This window comes from Cnephaeus nilssonii (genome assembly GCF_951640355.1).
Source record: "Cnephaeus nilssonii genome assembly, chromosome: 1".
NCBI classification, from domain to species: domain Eukaryota; kingdom Metazoa; phylum Chordata; class Mammalia; order Chiroptera; family Vespertilionidae; genus Cnephaeus; species Cnephaeus nilssonii.
Window position 1 is genome coordinate 2,053,234 of NC_137072.1, and position 17,656 is coordinate 2,070,889.

Below are 17,656 nucleotides of genomic sequence, written 5' to 3' on the forward strand. Positions count from 1 at the left end.
ATGAAGTAATCACCCTAATAAGCCTAGTACCCATCTGACACCACACATAGTTATTATAATACTAGAGGCCCGGTGCATGAAATTCATGCATGGGGGGTGTCCCTCAGCCCAGCCTGCACCCTTTCCAACCTGGGACCCCCTCAAGGGATGTCTGACTGCCCATTTAGGCCCGGACATCCCTCTCACAATCCAGGACTGCTGGCTCCCAACCACTCACCTGCTGGCCTGCCTGATTGCCCCTAACCGCTTCTGCCTGTCAGCCTGATCACCCCTAACCACTCCCCTGCCAGGCTGATCGACGCCTAATTGCCCTCCCTGCCAACCTGGTCGTCCCCCAACTGCCCTCCCCTGCAGGCCTCGTCCTCCCAACTGCCCTCCCCTGCAGGCCTGGTCCCCCCCCCCAACTGCCCTCCCCTGCCAGCCATCTTCTGGTGGCCATCTTGTGTGCACATGGGGGCAGCCATCTTGTGTGTTGAAGTGATGGTCAATTTGCATATTACCTCTTTATTATTTAGGATTATTGACTATATTTCCTATGACAATAACTATATTTTTTATTCCCATGATTTCTAATTGGTCCTTTTTCATTTAATTGTGTTCTTGTTTTATTTCTATCTATTTTTGTTTCATAGTGTTTGGCCTATTTTTGTAATCCATAATTACATCATATCTCTGTGTGTCCTAGAAGTACTTAAAGTCTTTATTATATTACAAATCAGACAATCTGAAATGAATTTATATTCTGATTGTTGACTTTGAGTTTTTTTCTGAAAAATTTTTTACATGTTTGGAATTCCTGTTTGTAAGCACAACATTTTTTGTTATTGCCTTTTTTTGTTTGTTTCCTTTTCTACCTCTCTGCTCATTCCATCAGTAGTTTGGAGGTTTCCTTACTTTAGCCAAAGGCCCTAGTCCAGGGTCAGGTCTCATAATATGGTATTTCAGATTTCCTGTTGCTATGCTATCAGGGAAGGCCACTGACCCAGCTAATGAATAAATGGGTTGCTTGTCTCCATTTACTGCTTTGGGTCTGTGGTTCCAAATAACCCCCGTCAGTGCTTAGCAGTAGTTTTTGTTTATTTCTTTTCATAAGTCCTTAGCTTGAGCTACAGCTGGCTCTAGTCCATGTCTTGAGAAGCACTGATAGTCCTTTTCACTCCACAAGAGTTGTCTTCCTATTCATTTCTGCTTACTTTTCGACTTACAGCCCTTTAAATCTATGGCTTAACTCAAATCAAAGCCTTGAGTTTTTGTTATTTTTCTGGTCAGTGAAACTGCTTGTCTTGTTTTGACTTGAGTTAATATAATCTCTCTTCCCACCCCTTCACCTATCATGCAATATGTTTGGAGCAGAGGGGATGTATCAAAGGGTCATTTACTGAGCTATCTTATTGAAAATCCACTTAGGCTTTTAAAGGCATTCTCTACAAGCAAAGAAAGAGAGAATGAAGAAAATAAAGAGCATTCAGTTTTTAAAGGAGCAGTGAAAGGTTGTCTCTGCTCATATGGCCATTCTCTGTTAGCAACGTTGATCCTTAGTTATAATCACTGCCTATTTTCCCCTAATAGCCAGAATCTTTATCATTACTTTTTTATTATCTAGCATCTTCCACTCTTAGACCTGCTTCCTTCTCCTCACACCACTTAAAACTTCCCTTCCCTGAAGAGTAATCAGTACTCAGCTCCTTGTCAATTTAGTCATATAATTAAAGTATCCAAGCAATTTGAACTATAAAGCAAGCTTGTGAACCCAATGACTCCTTAATTAGTCAACATGTGGGGTATACTTCATGTGTGAGTGGTGACGGGAGAAAGGGGAGTTAGACTTGACTAATGTTTATTCTTACAACCAGGCAAAGGTTTAGGAACAGACTGAAGAGCCTCTGAAATGAGGCCACTTGGAGTAAAGAGGCACCAGTCATTCTGCCCTGACTAAGATCACTTGCTATGAGGAGGAGCCAACATGGGGAGAAGGGTTTTATAAAGCAGAGTAAAAATGAGGTGTGTGCATATATATGTTTGTATGTGTGTCTCTGTGTGTGGGTGCACACATGCATGTGCTGCTAAACTCCTACCCTTAAAAATGAAAGCCCAATGGTATTAATCTATTGAGCTTCCAGTTACTATCTGGAAATGTTTAAGAATTACTGATTAGATTATAAGAACTGGGATTACAAGAACAATGTAATTACTCCATTTCTGTTTTGTTTGTTTTCTACAAAGGTTACTGGTGAATCTTTATTTAAACCAAAAAGACCCAAGGGCTTATCTTTAAGAACAGCAAGGGGAGAGGCTGGGCACTGTAGTTAATTCCATTGCCAGGCTTGGGGACGAGAAGAATGGACCTCAATCAATAGAGTAGCAGTGGTAGCTACTAAAAAAATAAAGGAATCTTCTGCCTGGAATCTGGTCTGGTTCTGAAAGAGATATGTAGCTATCAAAAGATCTATGTGGCCCAGCTGGCATGGCTCAGTGGCTGAGTGTCCACCTATGAACCAGGAGATCACAGTTCAATTCCCAGTCAGGGCACATGCCCGGGTTGCGGGCTCGATCCCCAGTGTGGGGCATGAAGGAGGTAGCCGATCAATTATTTTCTCATCATTGATATTTCTCTCTCTCTCTCCCTCTCCCTTCCTCTCTAAAATCAATAATATATATATATTTTAAAAGACCGATGTGATTTCCCTGGCCGGGTGGCTCAATCAGGCACATACCTAGATTGCGGGTCCAATCCTGGTCGGGGCAAATATGGGAGGTAACTAATTGATGTTTTTCACATCAATGTTTCTCTCTCTCTCTCTCTCTCTCTCTCTCTCTCTCTCTCTCTCTCCTTCATCTCTCTGAAATCAATAAAAAGCATATTCTCCGGTGAGAATTAAAAAAACCTATGTGATTTCTGAAACCCCTCTGCCCCCACTTCCTTAATCTTACAGGATATATAAAACATGATAAAATCTTTCAACTTGGTCCACATATGACTCAGGCTGAAGAAAGACCTTAAGACCTTTAGTGTCATTTGGCTCAGTGAAACATATTTGATGATTAAGGAATCAAAAGAGTCACATGCTTGTAAAGGATCTAACAGAGGCTATGACTCTTTTCACAGAAAAGTGCAAACACACTTTTGTATAGAATTTCAGAGAGTTTGTATATGTCTGGTTAAGGTATCTTCCAGCTTAGGGAGAAGCAATGGGTTCATATAGTATGCTGTAAGGGTTTAAAATGTCCAATTCTTATAGGAAATGGGACCCCATGGATTCCCCCAGAATCCCCCCAGCACCTCCCAACACCTTTGGGTGATAGGTATCATCTCCATTGGTGTTCATTCCATTTCTGGTAACGATCTCCAGTTCAAACTGAACAATTTTGTCTAAGTACCTCCATCCATGCTCACAGCCACAAATAATGAGATTTTCAAACAGAATTAGATGACATTTTACTCCATTGCCCACTTTGGTCCATGAGACCACTGATGCCCAAAGAGATCTCTGATCCACATACTGCATCTATTGCTAGTTTCTTTCATTCATGACCCTAAACACTGATGTTTTCTTATAGATTTTTTTTCTTAATGATATTTCATTACTTTCTTTTGATTATCATACATATTTTGGGTCTAACGCATACAAAGGACACTTCATCAGCTTTAATGCTGTCTCCTTCAGTAATATGGACATGATATTAAGAGAGATTTTTTTTAGAGTCTACACAATCATTTCCAACTTAGTAACTTCTCCCCTATTTTTAAGACAAACAGTGATTGAGTTTTCCTATCACCATCACATTTCTGCGTTTGATAGTTCTGCGTTTGGTAGTTTTTCCTCTCCATCACTTGGAGATTCCATCTCAGACTTTGACTCTTCTTCTTCAGGAGGCGATACTGTAGTCACTGGACCAATCCCCAGCCTTGACCTCTCTGTGGGAATCACAGTGACATTTTGATCAAGGGGAGGAGATCTGAATGTTATGTAGTTGAGGAAGGAGATGATCCCTACGGGAAGAGAAGAATTTGAGGTGAATTACAATAGACACATGGTCTTTTGACTTTTAAAATTTGTACTCAACCTTTAAATGCTCAGTTCAAAGGACCTCTTTTCGGTGAAGCCAACCTTCCTCTCCCCCAGCAGAATTATTTTACAGTCCTGTGCTCTCATTCCATTATAGTATTTTCACATGGTTAGGACAAAGCTTGAACCTCCTGGAATCAAATCATAGTTCAACTACTTTCTGTGTGGTCATAGCAAGTCACTCAACCTGTCTATGCTCATTTAGTGGCAGGACAGGTTACTAATTCTAAGTTTTCAGTTTCATACCATACTGCCTCTTGATGTATAGATGCTCTAAATAGGAACAGTCAGTGCTTCTATTTTTCCTAGATTCCACCTCTCTTTCAAGAAGTGTATTCCCCTTCCATCCTTCTGGGATAAGGCAGGGGACTGACTCACCAGCAAATATGTATAAGAAGTCACTCCACCAATTAAGATAATAGGCCCATAGGAGGTCTGACTCCATGGCATCCCTGGTGTGCCAGTGAACCTGTGCCAGAAATAGGATGAGGCAGAAGAGCAAGCAGATGGCTAGGACCAGAAGAAAAGATGTCACAACCCATCAGTGTATTCAGTATGCCTTGACTACCACCCCCAAATCTTCTGCTTCCAGATGCTATTTGTATGGCAGGATCAAAATTTGGGGATTGACCAAGTGGGAGAGAAAAAAGGGCTTCTACCTCTCTCCTGGCATTTCACTGAAAGTGTGCTTTATACAATAAGTCAGGGCAGGTAGCTGGTAACTTGATGTAATATTGAAAAAGAGAAAAGGGACAAGAAAAAGAGGATGAAAACCCCATAGAGAAACTTTGTTCTCTTGACAATTTTACCCTGGCATCACCCTGCCAGTCTGTTTGTACCTGAGATGAAGCTGAGCATGGATACCTTCAGATCCAAGTTGGTGGTCATGCTTCCTCTTCTAGGGAGGCAAGAACTTAAGAGCCAGCCAAGACCAATGAGTATGGTGAGGACAGAGATTAGGAAGAAGGCCTTGGAATATTGGAGGTAATCTGCCAATGAGAAGTAGAAAGTAAAGGCTTGGTTACTGAGAGGTTCCTTCTCAGTGGGAAATCTCTCTCAAGAAAACCAGATAGAATCTTCAAGAGGGAAGCGAGGACTAAGGAGATGAAACTAAACTTGCTATGTGCTCTATGCTATATGGCATCCAGAGAATTAATAAAGATCTTCTTGCTCAGCTCTTCAATGATACTATAATTAGAATGTTTTTACTATGAAAGCAAAGCCTTCGTTGCAAAACTAAAAATAATATACAAAAAGTTCTGGGCATGTTAACACATTAACTTAGATGTAAACTAGCTAATAAGAAGTATGACTTGCCCTAGCCAGTTTGGCTCAGTGGATAGAGTGTCAGCCTGAGGACTGAAGGGTCCCAGGTTTGATTCCAGTCAAGGGCACATGCCCAGGTTGCGGGCTAGATCCCCAGTGTGGGGTGTGCAGGAGGCAGCCAATCAATGACTCTCTCTCATCATCGATGTTTCTCTCTCCCTCTCTGAAATCAATTTAAAAAAATTTTTTTAAAAGAAGTATGACTTTAACATCACAAACAAATTAAAATTGTTTTCTTGTTCCCAATTCTAATTCTAAAAGTAATACATAATCAAAATAAGGATTGGGAAGACTATAAAAAGAAGGAAGAAAATGAGCCACAATCCCACGACCCAGAGGCAACCACTGTTAGTATTTTGTTTTATTTCTTTCTAGTATTTTTCTATCCTCTATACATAGTAGATATAATACTCGACATCATGTAATTTTTCCCTTAAGATTATATGGTAACAATTTTCCCAAATCACATTGTAAATATCATTTTAATGGCTAAAAAATAGTATGTTGTACTTTGTTTAATGATAAACCATTGTTGGGGTTTGTTTCTATTTTTTTCTCTTTCAAATGTATCAGATATATATATATATATATATATATATATATATATATATATATATATGCCTTGTCAGCCTGTGATTACAAAATGAAGTCACGTCTACTTTAACTCCTATATTCTAATAATTTCATGCCCTCAGTTTACTGGATTGCAAGGACTTAACACCCCCAAAATATCTCCCTTTTTACTCTCTTGAAATTCCCTCAAGGTCCTATATCACCTTTGTTCAAAGAGAGGTCTGCTAAAGTTCTTTTGCTCCAAAGCCCTTACTCAAGTTCCACATATTCCTCTCCCCTCTTCTCTTGGCTCCAGATCTTTGTTCTCTTTGGCTCTGTCACTTCAAATAGGATGTTGGTAAGAGAGAAAGGGGCCATGCTAAACCTCACTTTTTGTTACCACATTCCTGATATGCATCAGATCCTTTTTGACTTCGCAGCAATGTTTTAGGAAACAGAGGCTAGCCTTTCCAACCTGGGCCTGGCAGAATGGCTCCTACAAAGAAGGTGAGAAGAAGGGCTGTTCTGCCATCAACAAGGTAGTGACCAAAGAATACACTACCAACGTTCACAAGCACATCCTTGGAGTGGGTTTCAAGAAGCATGTCCCTCGGGGGCTCAAAGAAATCAGGAAATTTGCCAGGAAGGAGATGGGAACTCCAGACGTGTGCATTGACACCAGGCTCAACAAATCTGTCTGGGCCAAAGGAATAAGGAATGTCCCATACCATGTGGGGTGTGGTTGTCCAGAAAATGTATTGAGAATGAAGATTCACCAAACAAGCTCTATAAGTTAGTTACCTATATACCTGCCCCATTTTAAAAAATCCACAGTTAATGTGTATGAGAACTAACTGTTGATGGTTGAATAAAGTTATAAAACTGCAAAAAAAAAAAGAGAAAAGAAATAGAGGATAACTTACAATTGCAAGTTGATATAGTTTTTCTGAGATACCACAGAGCCGATGATTACTTCAACTTGCTTTGCAGGGTGCCTCTTTGTCTAGTGTCTTTCCAGTTTCAATGTAGTAGGGCCCAGCTCATCTCTTCCATTGAAAATTCTCTCAGCACTTCTATGCTTAAGAATTCCAATCCAGGAGAAACCAAGATGGCGACATAGGTAAGCACCCAAACTGCTGCCTCGCACAACAATTTCAAAACTACAACTAAAAGACAGAATGGACATCATCCAGAACCACAGGAAAGCTGGCTGAGTGGAAATTCTACAACTAGAAGGAAAGAGAAAAGCTCACGGAGAATCAGAGGAGCTGCAAAGGGCTGAGGTACGGAGACACGTGCACAGAGAGGAAAGGTGGCTGAGTGCCTGGCTGGCTTTCTCTGGCGGGAGGGAGAAGGAAGCTCCCAACTGCACTGAACTCCAGTTCCAACTGCACTGAACCCCAGTTCCGGGCGAGACCCTGTGGACCCAGGCTCATACGGGGGGAGTCTGGACTGTCAGGTAGAGAGAAAGGCACACGGAGACTCGGGGGAGCCGTGGAGGGCAGGGATCTAGAGGCACGCACACGAGTTCGCGCAGAGAGGACTGACTGCTGAGGTTGCCACTGGCTTTCCCTAGCGGGAGAGAGTCAGAAGCTCCCGACTGCACTGAACCCCAGTTCCGACTGCACTGAACCCAAGTTCTGGGCGAGCCCTGGGGACCCAGGCTCTTACGGGGGGAATCTGGACTGTCAGGCAGAAACTCAGGGGAGCCGCGAAAGGCAGAGGTCTGGAAGCGCATGTGCAAGTGCACGCAGAGAGGACTGACTGCTGAGTGTGCCACTGGCTCTCTCTAGCTGGAGGGAACTGGAAGCTCCTGACTGCGCTGAACTCCAGTTCCGGGCGAGAATCTGGGAATCCAGATTCATTGGGGGAGAAACTGGACTGTCTGGCAGCAGGCGAAACTCAAGGGTGGCTTTCTCTCAGAGGTGCTTGCAGCGATTACCGAGGGACACTGAGACCCAAGGGCCTCATAGGACAGGGCTGACAGGAAGCTAAGCCTGTCTTCTCAGCCCTGAGACTCTGCCCCATCCAAGCTGAGCACAGAGGCTTTTTGCAATTTTGCAAGTCTTGTCTCATAAGGCTGTCTCCAACACAGAAGTTCTCCCAGCATAGACACAGCTGATCCTCACAGCCAATTGGCCTGGAGGTCAATTCCTCCCAGTGATACCAACAACAATCAAGACTTAACTACAACAAGGCTGTATACACAGTCCACAAAGGGGTGCACCAAGAGTGTCCACCTCAGGTAACTGGGGAGGCCAAGCCACTGGGCCGTATAGGACACTTAGCACACAAAGCTACCCTACCAACTCAGGGAAGCAGCGAAAATGTGGAGACAAAGAAACAGATCACAAACAAAAGAAATGGAGGAAAACAAATGACTGGATATAGAGTTCAAAACAGCGGTTATAAGGTTTTTCAAGAATTTTCTAGAAAAGGCCAATAAATTTAGCGAGACCCTCAAGGATATGAAAAAGGACCAACTAGAAATTAAACATACACTGACTGAAATAAAAAATATTATACAGAGACCCAACAGCAAACTAGAGGAACGCAAGAATCAAGTAAAAGATTTGAAAGACAAAGAAGCAAAAAACACTCAACTGGAAAGGCAAAAAGAAAAAAGAATCCAAAAAATGAAGATAGTGTAAGAAGCTTCTGGGACAACTTCAAGCGTACCAACATCAGAATTATGGGGGTGCCAGAAGAAGAGAGAGAGCAAGATACTGAAAACCTATTTGAAGAAATAATGCCAGAAAACTTCCCTCCACCTGGTGAAAGAAATAGACTTACAAGTCCAGGAAGCACACAGAACCCCAAACAAAAGGAATCCAAAGAGGACCACACCAAGACACATCATAATTAAAATGCCAAGAGCAAAAGACAAAGAGAGAATATTAAAAGCAGCAAGAGAAAAACAGTTAGTTACCTACAAGCGAGCACCCATACGACTGTCAGCTGATTTCTCAACAGAAACTATGCAGACCAGACGGGAGTGGCAAGAAATATTCAAAGTGATGAATATCAAGAACCTACAACCAAGATTACTCTACCCAGCAAAGCTATCATTCAGAATTGAAGGTCAGATAAAGAGCTTCACAGATAAGAAAAAGCTAAAGCTAAAGGAGTTCATCACCACCAAACCAGTATTATATGAAATGCTGAAAGGTATTCTTTAAGAAGAGGAAGAAGAAAAAGGTAAAGATAAAAATTATGAACAACAAATACATATCTATCAACAAGTGAATCTAAAATTCAAGTGAATAAAAAAATCTGATGAACAGAATAAACTGGTGAATATAATAGAATCAGGGGCATAGAAAGGGAGTGGACTGACAATTCTCAGGGGGAAAGGAGTGTGGGGGGGTGCGGGAAGAGACTGGACAAAAATCGTACACCTATGGATGAGGACAGTGGGGGGGGGGGAGGTAAGGGCAGAGGGTGGGGTGGGAACTGGGTGGAGGGGAGCTCTTGGGGTGGGGGGGAAGGAGAAACAATTGTAATAATCTGAACAATAAAGATTTATTAAATTAAAAAAAAGAATTTCAATCCAGCTTGTAAGTGACCCAGAGACACAAAATTATGTACCAAGATTATCCCAGTCTAAGATCTGCCTCTAAATATTTTGTTTTCTAGAACTTATGATTTACCAACACCATCAGTAATAGCTATTTATGTGCACGAAGAGACACCACACCCCTACTCACAGAAGTCAGTTGTTCTGCAAGTTAGCGACATTAAAACAATGACCCCAAAGCAGCACATTTTCTAAGAACTGGGTCACTTAGAATTAGCAGTCTATGTAGCCAGTGAGAACCACCAGCCCAGATTGATCTGCATAAAGCTCAGTGATAGGCATCTTTAGCCCACATCCTCCCCTGGGCCCTAGCAGCCCCCTGACTATAGTTAATTATATCAAGGAAGGGGATCTGACCCATGTTGGACCAATTTGATTTTTATGGTTCAAAATTTGGATTTGGGACTGATTAATGCTAATTTTATATTTTGCTTGCTTCAACCAAGAATATATAAAGCTAGCCTAGAATATACTTTTTGGGCAGTTACACATTCCCAATAAATGAGAAAAAAAAGTAGAGATAAAACAAAGCATAAACAAAGATGAGTGACAAAGCAACTCTAGAGATAACAAGTGACTGGTGGGCTTGAGCCCAGTCTCCTCTGAAATCCCCAAGGTCCAGCAAACTTCCTGCCTTTGCATCTTCATAAATAAGTTACTCTTTAGCTTATGCTAGTTCAAACTGGTTCTGATATTTAAAATGCAAAAGCACACTGTATAAAATATCCAGCCCAGCTCTTGTCTAAGATATGTTACAGTTCAGCCTTTCTTCTACCATGAGGGGAAGACTGTGCCTTCATGTTCTTCTTACAATCTTCTCTGTCTTAGCTCCTCATCTCCTGAAAACCACATAAACAAAATCACTCACAACTCCAAAGGAATAACTAAAGATTTAGTCATAGAACAGTCTAACTGCTCAAAGGACTCAAGTCTACTAGTCATAGCCATACACAACAAATTACCTAATCAAACGAAACACTTACATTCAGAGTTTAAAATAACTGCATTAGTTATTTTTAAAATTCATTTAACAAAACAAAACAAAACAAAGGTCCCAAAGCTGAATGTAAACCTCAACCTCCTGTAAGACCAAAACCTATTTCAGTTTTTATAGAGAGGAAGAGAGAGGGAGAGAGAGTCAGAAACATCAATGAGAGAGAAACATCGATCAGCTGCCTCCTGCACACTCCCTACTGGGGATGTGCCCGCAACCAAGGTATATGCCCTTGACCGGAATCGAACCTGGGACCCTTCAGTCCGCAGGCCGACGCTCTATCCACTGAGCCAAACCGGTTTCGGCCTATTTCAGTTTTTAAATGACAGTTTTCACAGCAGCTTACCCATCAAAGTTTCAAAAATCTTAGAACCTAAGTTACAAAAGGCCCTACTTGTGCATGACAGTAAGAAGCCTTGGTCCAGGGAGAAAGAAATGCTCTGGATACAAGGAACACCATTTAGGTCACCCGTATCCAAACATTCCTGAAGCTTTCATTAATGATATGCTGTGATGTGGACTTTGGTTACAGAAATAACAAGGCAAGCCTCTCAGTTTACTGAAGGCAATGAAGCTAATACCCTTGGAAGAGAGGGAATGTCACTTTTAATTTGAAGAGAAAGAATTCAAAATATTTTTAAAACTTGGTAGGATCCTTGCTGATGTTCAAAGCTACCAAGTCTGGAAGGGACACTGCCCAACCAAAAAACAGTAGTGTTTCTCAGTGAATTGAAAACTCTCACCATTTGGCGGTTTGTAACTGATGGGCAGGATCTCTTTCTACTGTTGTGAAAGTACAACTTTGCTGGGTGGTTTTAGAAAGTGACAGGCAGGATTATAAACCACCTGCTCTTATGAACAAATAGGCTCGGTTAACAGTAAATGTTATTTTCCTTTATAGCTATTGACTCCCTGAAAGGAAGCAGTGGGGAAGCCAAAATGTCATTAGAAGAAAGAAGCAGAAGAGAGAAGCCAGCACCTGCTATTCAGAGATTCCAAAGAGATTTGGTAGTGGACTCGCTCACCACACCCTATGTCCTTCAGCAAAAATCAAAGCCAGGCTAGAGATGCAGTGTTCCAAAAAAATCTAACCCTTTTTAACTATAAAGGAGCCCAAGCATGTCAAACTCAAAGGCTAACACTTGCCAAATAAACAAGGTTTAAGTTTATTTGGGCCGCAAAAAAACAAAAGCTTCAATTTTCATAGAAACGTAGGTTTATTTCGATACAGATATGCTGAATACAAACAGCTGAAATAAATGAGTAATCATTAACATAAAATAATAGAACATTTTAATAAAAATTATTTTTTCTTGAACATTAACTTACCAGACATTGAATAACTGCACAAATTAATAAGCGTAACACAAATAAACCTATTTCTCTTGTTCTCCGAAAGCGAAATATTTCTTGTTGCACACACCAAACAAGTCAGTACAAGACTAATGACATGGCAATCAGCTGCTAAAATATTGACTGCTAGTATTAGTGGAGAGAAATGGTGTGCCTGCGTGTAAGGTGCTTAAGGGAAATGAATGCAACACGATTATAGTAATCAGTCATTAGCAAACGTTGTAGTTCATTATTAGTAACTATGTATAACAGGATATTGTAAAAATTAAGTTATGAAATTTTTATTAAAACGTTTCTTACATACCGTTATATTAGCTGGGCTGCAAAAATATTTGTTGTGGGCCACGAATCTGATGTGCTTGAGCTAGACTGAGTTGGGGGATGTGGGGTGTGGATATTGAAGATGAAGATGATATTGCTGGAGACAAGCTGGGGAATTGGCCCACTTATTTAGCCAAATCTAAACCTCCACATTACTGCCATTGTGCCCTCATCCCAAGCATACAAGGCCAAGACAACACTTCCCCAGACTCAGAGGAAATGCACACAGGAAGTGGTTTTGAAAAGATCCTGGACGGAGGATCTGACACCCTGGAGAGGAAGCTGTGAATCTGCTTAGTATTTGGGTTCTCTGGTGACCCAGTTAGGAGCACCAGAATAAAACTTCTCCCACAACTTGGGGATGTTTATTGTGTGGCAATTCCTGAGCCCACACACATTCTTGAGCCCACGTGAGACAGTCCCAGAAATGACTGGGGATACCATGGGAGTGGGGACTAAATTCTTGCAATCCAGTAAATAAAAGTTTAAAGTTCTTGAATTTGGATAATAATGTATTAGGGCAATAATAACATATTGTCACAGGCTGATGTGTGGCAATTCCTTGGGCCCTGGGTCTAAGAATGTCTTCATCAAAAGCTTGGACATACAGATTACATTTTGGGAATTCCTTTTGAGAACTGTGTTACAGACTGAACCTAGAATTAGGACTAGTTAACACTGGAAATAGGGAGGGTGGGTACTTGTAATTGTGTACATAGAGAGCTCAGTTGACTTTCTCTAAAATGTTAATATTTGGACTTAGGTGAATTCAAGGCTCTGAAAATTGAACCTTTTACTATTTTAAGTGACAAAATATCAAGATTCTGATTCATTAAAAATCCTATGTAATAAAAGGCTAATATGCAAAATTTCCCCTTGGGTGGGAGTTCGACCGACCAGGAGTTAGATGTGCACTGACCACTGGGGGGCAATGTGGAACATGGTGGGTGTCAGCCATGAGGCACTGGCAGCCCTGATGGGCCCCAATGAGAGCGGGACTACGGTGGGATGGTGGAGCAGGTGAGCGGGCGGTGCCAGGCCAAGGCGGGTGCGAGTGGGGGCCCCAATCACCCCACCGGTCACTCCACAGGTCAGCCCTGATCACCAGCCAGCCCTAGGGACCCTACCTGTGCATGAATTTCATGCACTGGGCCTCTAGTTTAAATAATAATCTAAAGTCCTGAGTTTTAATCTGAGAACACAGTTACATAAATATAATTGCAACTTAATTTTTATGCCTAAATATCTTTTACTCCATTTTTCTAGAAATGGAACTAGTGAGTGTAAATCTATGGATACATCTAATCGTATTACTTTGGTTATACCCATTTACATGGTTCACAGTGTGTGTGAAAGTGTGAAGTATTGTATTTTACCTTTTTTAAAAATTAGAGAGAGAGAGAGAGAGAGAGAGAGAGAGAGAGAGAGAGATCTATGTGAGAGAGAAACATTGAAACATCGATTGGTTGCTTCCCCAAAGTGCTCCCACTCAGGATCAAACTCACAACCTGGTAGGTATGTGCCCTGACCGGGAATCAAACCTGCCACCTCTCGGTGTACAGAGTGATGATCCAACAAACTGAGCCACAGTGGCCAGGGCTGTATTTTACTATTTAAATATCTCATTGTCCATTTGATTTGCCTTTCTTTAATGATTCATTAAGGTTAAAATATTTTTTCCTATATTTATTAGACATACTTTGTACTTTCTGTTTTGTGAATTGTTTGTTTACAGAAAATTTATTTATTTGGGTATTTATCATATTTTTAATAATGATTTTATATTTTTTAATATATTGAGGCCATTAATCTTTTATCTTTCATACTTAGTGCAAATATATTTCTAGTTTTTTAGTTGAAGATGCACCTGGATTGTCTGCCTGCCTTTGATTTTAGTTTCCTCCCAAGGTCTTCTCCTTAGTTTTAAATGCCCGAGCCCATGGCCAAGTAACTTATGCTCCTCCTCAGGGTTGGGCCTAGGTGCACCCCCAGTCCCAGCATTTGGGGCCTCTCCTTCCCTGAGGAGAAATAAATGCTTTACACATGCATGTTTTCTTTCACAATACCTGTTTCTTTATGGGTAAACTAGTAGTGTAGTTATGTCTTTCCTCTAAGTCTTGGTTCTGATTGGAAAACTTTTAGCCCTAGAAGCTTATTTTAAAATATTTTATGTTGCATTTTCAGATTTACTTAAATTCATATAAAATTTGACATTAATAATGTACTCTAAATAGCTGGCATTTGTTATACTACATATCTGACATGAATTTAAGTTCTCTTCTACTCTTAGCAGAAAAACAAGTTGACTTTGAATGTTAAATCTGACGGAGTTTCAGACACTTTTCATTACCTCCCAGCTACAGGCAATCACTTCTCTTCTATTTATACAAGCCACATTAGAATACCAATCACAGTAACATCGTGTAAAAGACAAAAGGATTCTTCCCAGAGAGTATCAACTCATTATTTGGGAGAGGAAACAGCCTGCAATAGGGAGAAAGGGTATACTGAGGCTACCAAAGAAAAGGATGGCTATATCCGCAATCTGGTGAGATCCACGCTAGACTTAGAGATGTGAGAGCCAAAAGATCTTGGAGAAAGAAAGATGAAGGCTAATGTGGCAGAAAGCTCTGAAACTGTGGGGCCTGTGGCATTTAATTTAGTGGCACTCACAGGGTGGCTTTGGTGTGTGGCTCCAGCACAGCTCATGGTGGCATGAGGTCCAGAGTCCTGCGTAGAGCTCAAGGCCATTCTTGATCACCAGGAACTGCACCCAGTTCAGTGGGGACACGCAGATCAGCATTAGGAGGCTAAAACCACAGAGGCTGCCACAGAACATTCGGATGTAGGTGTGTGTCTGATCCACATGCTGCTGCCGCCTCTGGGGTGGCATGGAGGCACTCGGATGTTTGTTGGTGGGGAGGGTAGGCTACAAGGATGAGGGAAATATTGCCTACCCAAAAAGATCACTTTTGATCCCCAGGGTTGCCTACTCTTCTCTACCTTGAATATTCCCATGTGGGTTTGATTTGTGGATATCTATCCCTACCCCTTCTATAAAAAGGGTGATCTTTTCTCTGTCCTTAGGATACTCTGTCTAGGTCCACCTTTAAGAAAGTCCTCTTCCTCCCATCTGACCTGTAATTAGGTACCTCCTCACCCTTTGGTATTTCCGGTTCCCCTTAAGTTTGGGGACTTCAGGACTGTAGAAGGTCAACACTAAATGTTCCCTCCTCTCCATCTTGGCAGCCAGATCACTTTCTAACTGCCACGGAATTTGTCTTAGCACCTCTGCACACATGCTGGCAGGATCAAAAGGGGCCAGAACCCATGGCACATATCCCATGTATGTACGATGCTCCCCACCCTCCCTTCTTTGACTCCTCCCAACACCTTTATTAAATAAATCCACAAATATTTTGTCCGCAGTTACTTTGTGTCAGGCTTTGTGTTTAGTCCTGGGACATAAAGATGAATAAGACATAGTTATCTAATAGGAAATTAAAAAGTGTAACTTAGATGTCTCCAGGACTCAACATGTGCTTATAATTTAGCATACTGACATACATACTAGTAATCCAGAATCCATACTCTTGCCCAGCTTTAAGTGGAAAGGCCCAAGTGTATCTCAATAGGCTCATGAATCCGTCTGGCAGCCATAGTCCTTCATGCGGTATCAACCCTTTTCTTCCCTTCTTGCTCTGGTTCCCTTTCTTTAACGGTCTCTGCTCATGAAGTCATTTAAGGGTGCTATCCCCTCACTACCCCCCGCCACTGCTACTGCTGATAGGGCCCACTGTGAAAATGCCAGTATTCCTATCCCAGGGGGCTACCAGCCAATGTGCTGAAAGCTGCCACTCAAGATACTGCCACAGTGGTGGGTTCTATGGGAAGTGAGTAGAATGGCCTCCCTGGGTCCACAGCCAGTACAACTTGTGCCCAGAGTATCTCAGTCTCCTTTTCAAACAGCTCAGAGTTGGTCCTAACTCCTCTCCCTATAAGGACTCAAAATCTATCCAAGATGCTGAACAGATACCATCCTGTTCCACAGCATAAACGTTGATTCAAATAAATACTCCGCTGGATCACCAGCTCTTGTTTTCCACAAACAGATCAACTTTGATTCCTAAGTTTGTGCTAAATCAGAATGCCCTTTCACACTTTGCTAGTATACCCTTATTCCTCCCTTCCCTAGGTGGTGGAAACTACTTTAGTAGTTCCATGCTTTAGTATGCAGTCCTCATTCTGTAACAGTGTTCTTTGATTCTCTGTCTCTTCATACTTAGCCTTGTACCTGGAAAAAATAGTATTTAATGTTGAATGAATGAGTCAACAATACATATTTATATAAAGTACAAAGGTTAACACAGAGGGCAGAATGGTTAACACGATCAGGAGAAAGTTAAGGAAGGTTTACTGGGAGAGGTGATATCTTTAGCTGGATTTTAAAGGAATTTACCAGTTAGTGGAGGTAGAATGACATTTGAGGCAAAGAGAACAGTAGGCTTCAAATCAGCAATCCATGAACAGCATGAGGTTCAAGGGTACTAAAAGCAGTGTGGTTCTGCTAGGCACAAAATCAAAGGTAAGTGTTGAGGGTTGTAGATAAAGTGCTAGATCACAGTCTTTTATACATCACTATGTGATTATATTATGAAGTCTCAATTGCTGGAATACTCTAGCCTTACTGGCATGATTTTAGGAAAGACTTTTCCATCTACAACAAACTGGTTTATACAGCATAACTGTCAGAAACACATGCTGGCTATGGAGCTAGATAGGAGTTTGAATAGGCAGGTCTGTATTTTAATCCTGGTTCTAATACTTAGTTCCAGCACTTACTGGCGAGGTTCCTTTGGGAAATTTCCTTAATCTCACTGACCCTCAGTTTCTTCACTCCAAAACTGGGATAATAATCATTCCTACCTCATAGAAGTGTTGTGAAGATTAAATGAAATAATGCACATAAAGATCTTTACACAGTGCCTTAAGTACTCAATCAATTCTATTATTGATGGATATTGATATTATTGATAAATACATTATCTATATCAAGCAATTAATAGTGCTCAGTAAATGCTATTCTTATTTTTAAACTGTCTTTACAAGTTTGCTTGATCATGTCTTTGGCACAAGCTATCCTGAGACAGATGAAATACTAAAGTTAATGGAAAAGATGTCACCCTTTAACTCTTCACTAGTGGCACTAAACAAGTACATTACCAAAGAGATTATTTTGTTGTAAGGTGGGGTAATACTGATTTGTGAACAGTATCTGATTTGGTAAATGATGCAAGTCTCTATTAAAGGAATAGGTCAGGCACCATTCAACTCTCAGGCCTCCTTCAGGCCTATCACAAGGTAGGAAGAATGTTTTGGCCAGTTGGGAACTTTCTAGGGTCTTTCATGCATATTCATACCTGGTGGCTGTGTATATTGGTATTTACCCACTTTCTTTTAAAATAA

General features: G+C 41.2%; 1 protein-coding gene across 3 annotated transcripts; it reads right to left on the reverse strand.

Moving 5' to 3' along the window:
• Positions 1–440: 440 nt before the first annotated feature.
• Positions 441–17,651, reverse strand: TMEM202 (transmembrane protein 202). Of its 3 annotated transcripts, none has more exons than XM_079790802.1 (5): positions 15,762–17,651; positions 14,864–15,119; positions 4,932–5,056; positions 4,446–4,536; positions 441–3,991 (listed from the first exon to the last, which is right to left on the reverse strand). In XM_079790802.1, the coding sequence occupies exons 1-5, from the start codon at positions 15,777–15,779 to the stop codon at positions 3,780–3,782; spliced, it is 702 nt and encodes a 233-aa protein (XP_079646928.1). In that variant the 5' UTR covers positions 15,780–17,651; the 3' UTR covers positions 441–3,779. The 3 variants fall into 3 exon arrangements, with proteins under 3 accessions (XP_079646928.1, XP_079646927.1, XP_079646929.1); XM_079790801.1 differs by having other exon boundaries at positions 4,446–4,577; positions 4,907–5,056; XM_079790803.1 differs by lacking the exon at positions 15,762–17,651 and adding an exon at positions 15,351–15,466 and having other exon boundaries at positions 4,446–4,577; positions 4,907–5,056.
• Positions 17,652–17,656: the final 5 nt, after the last annotated feature.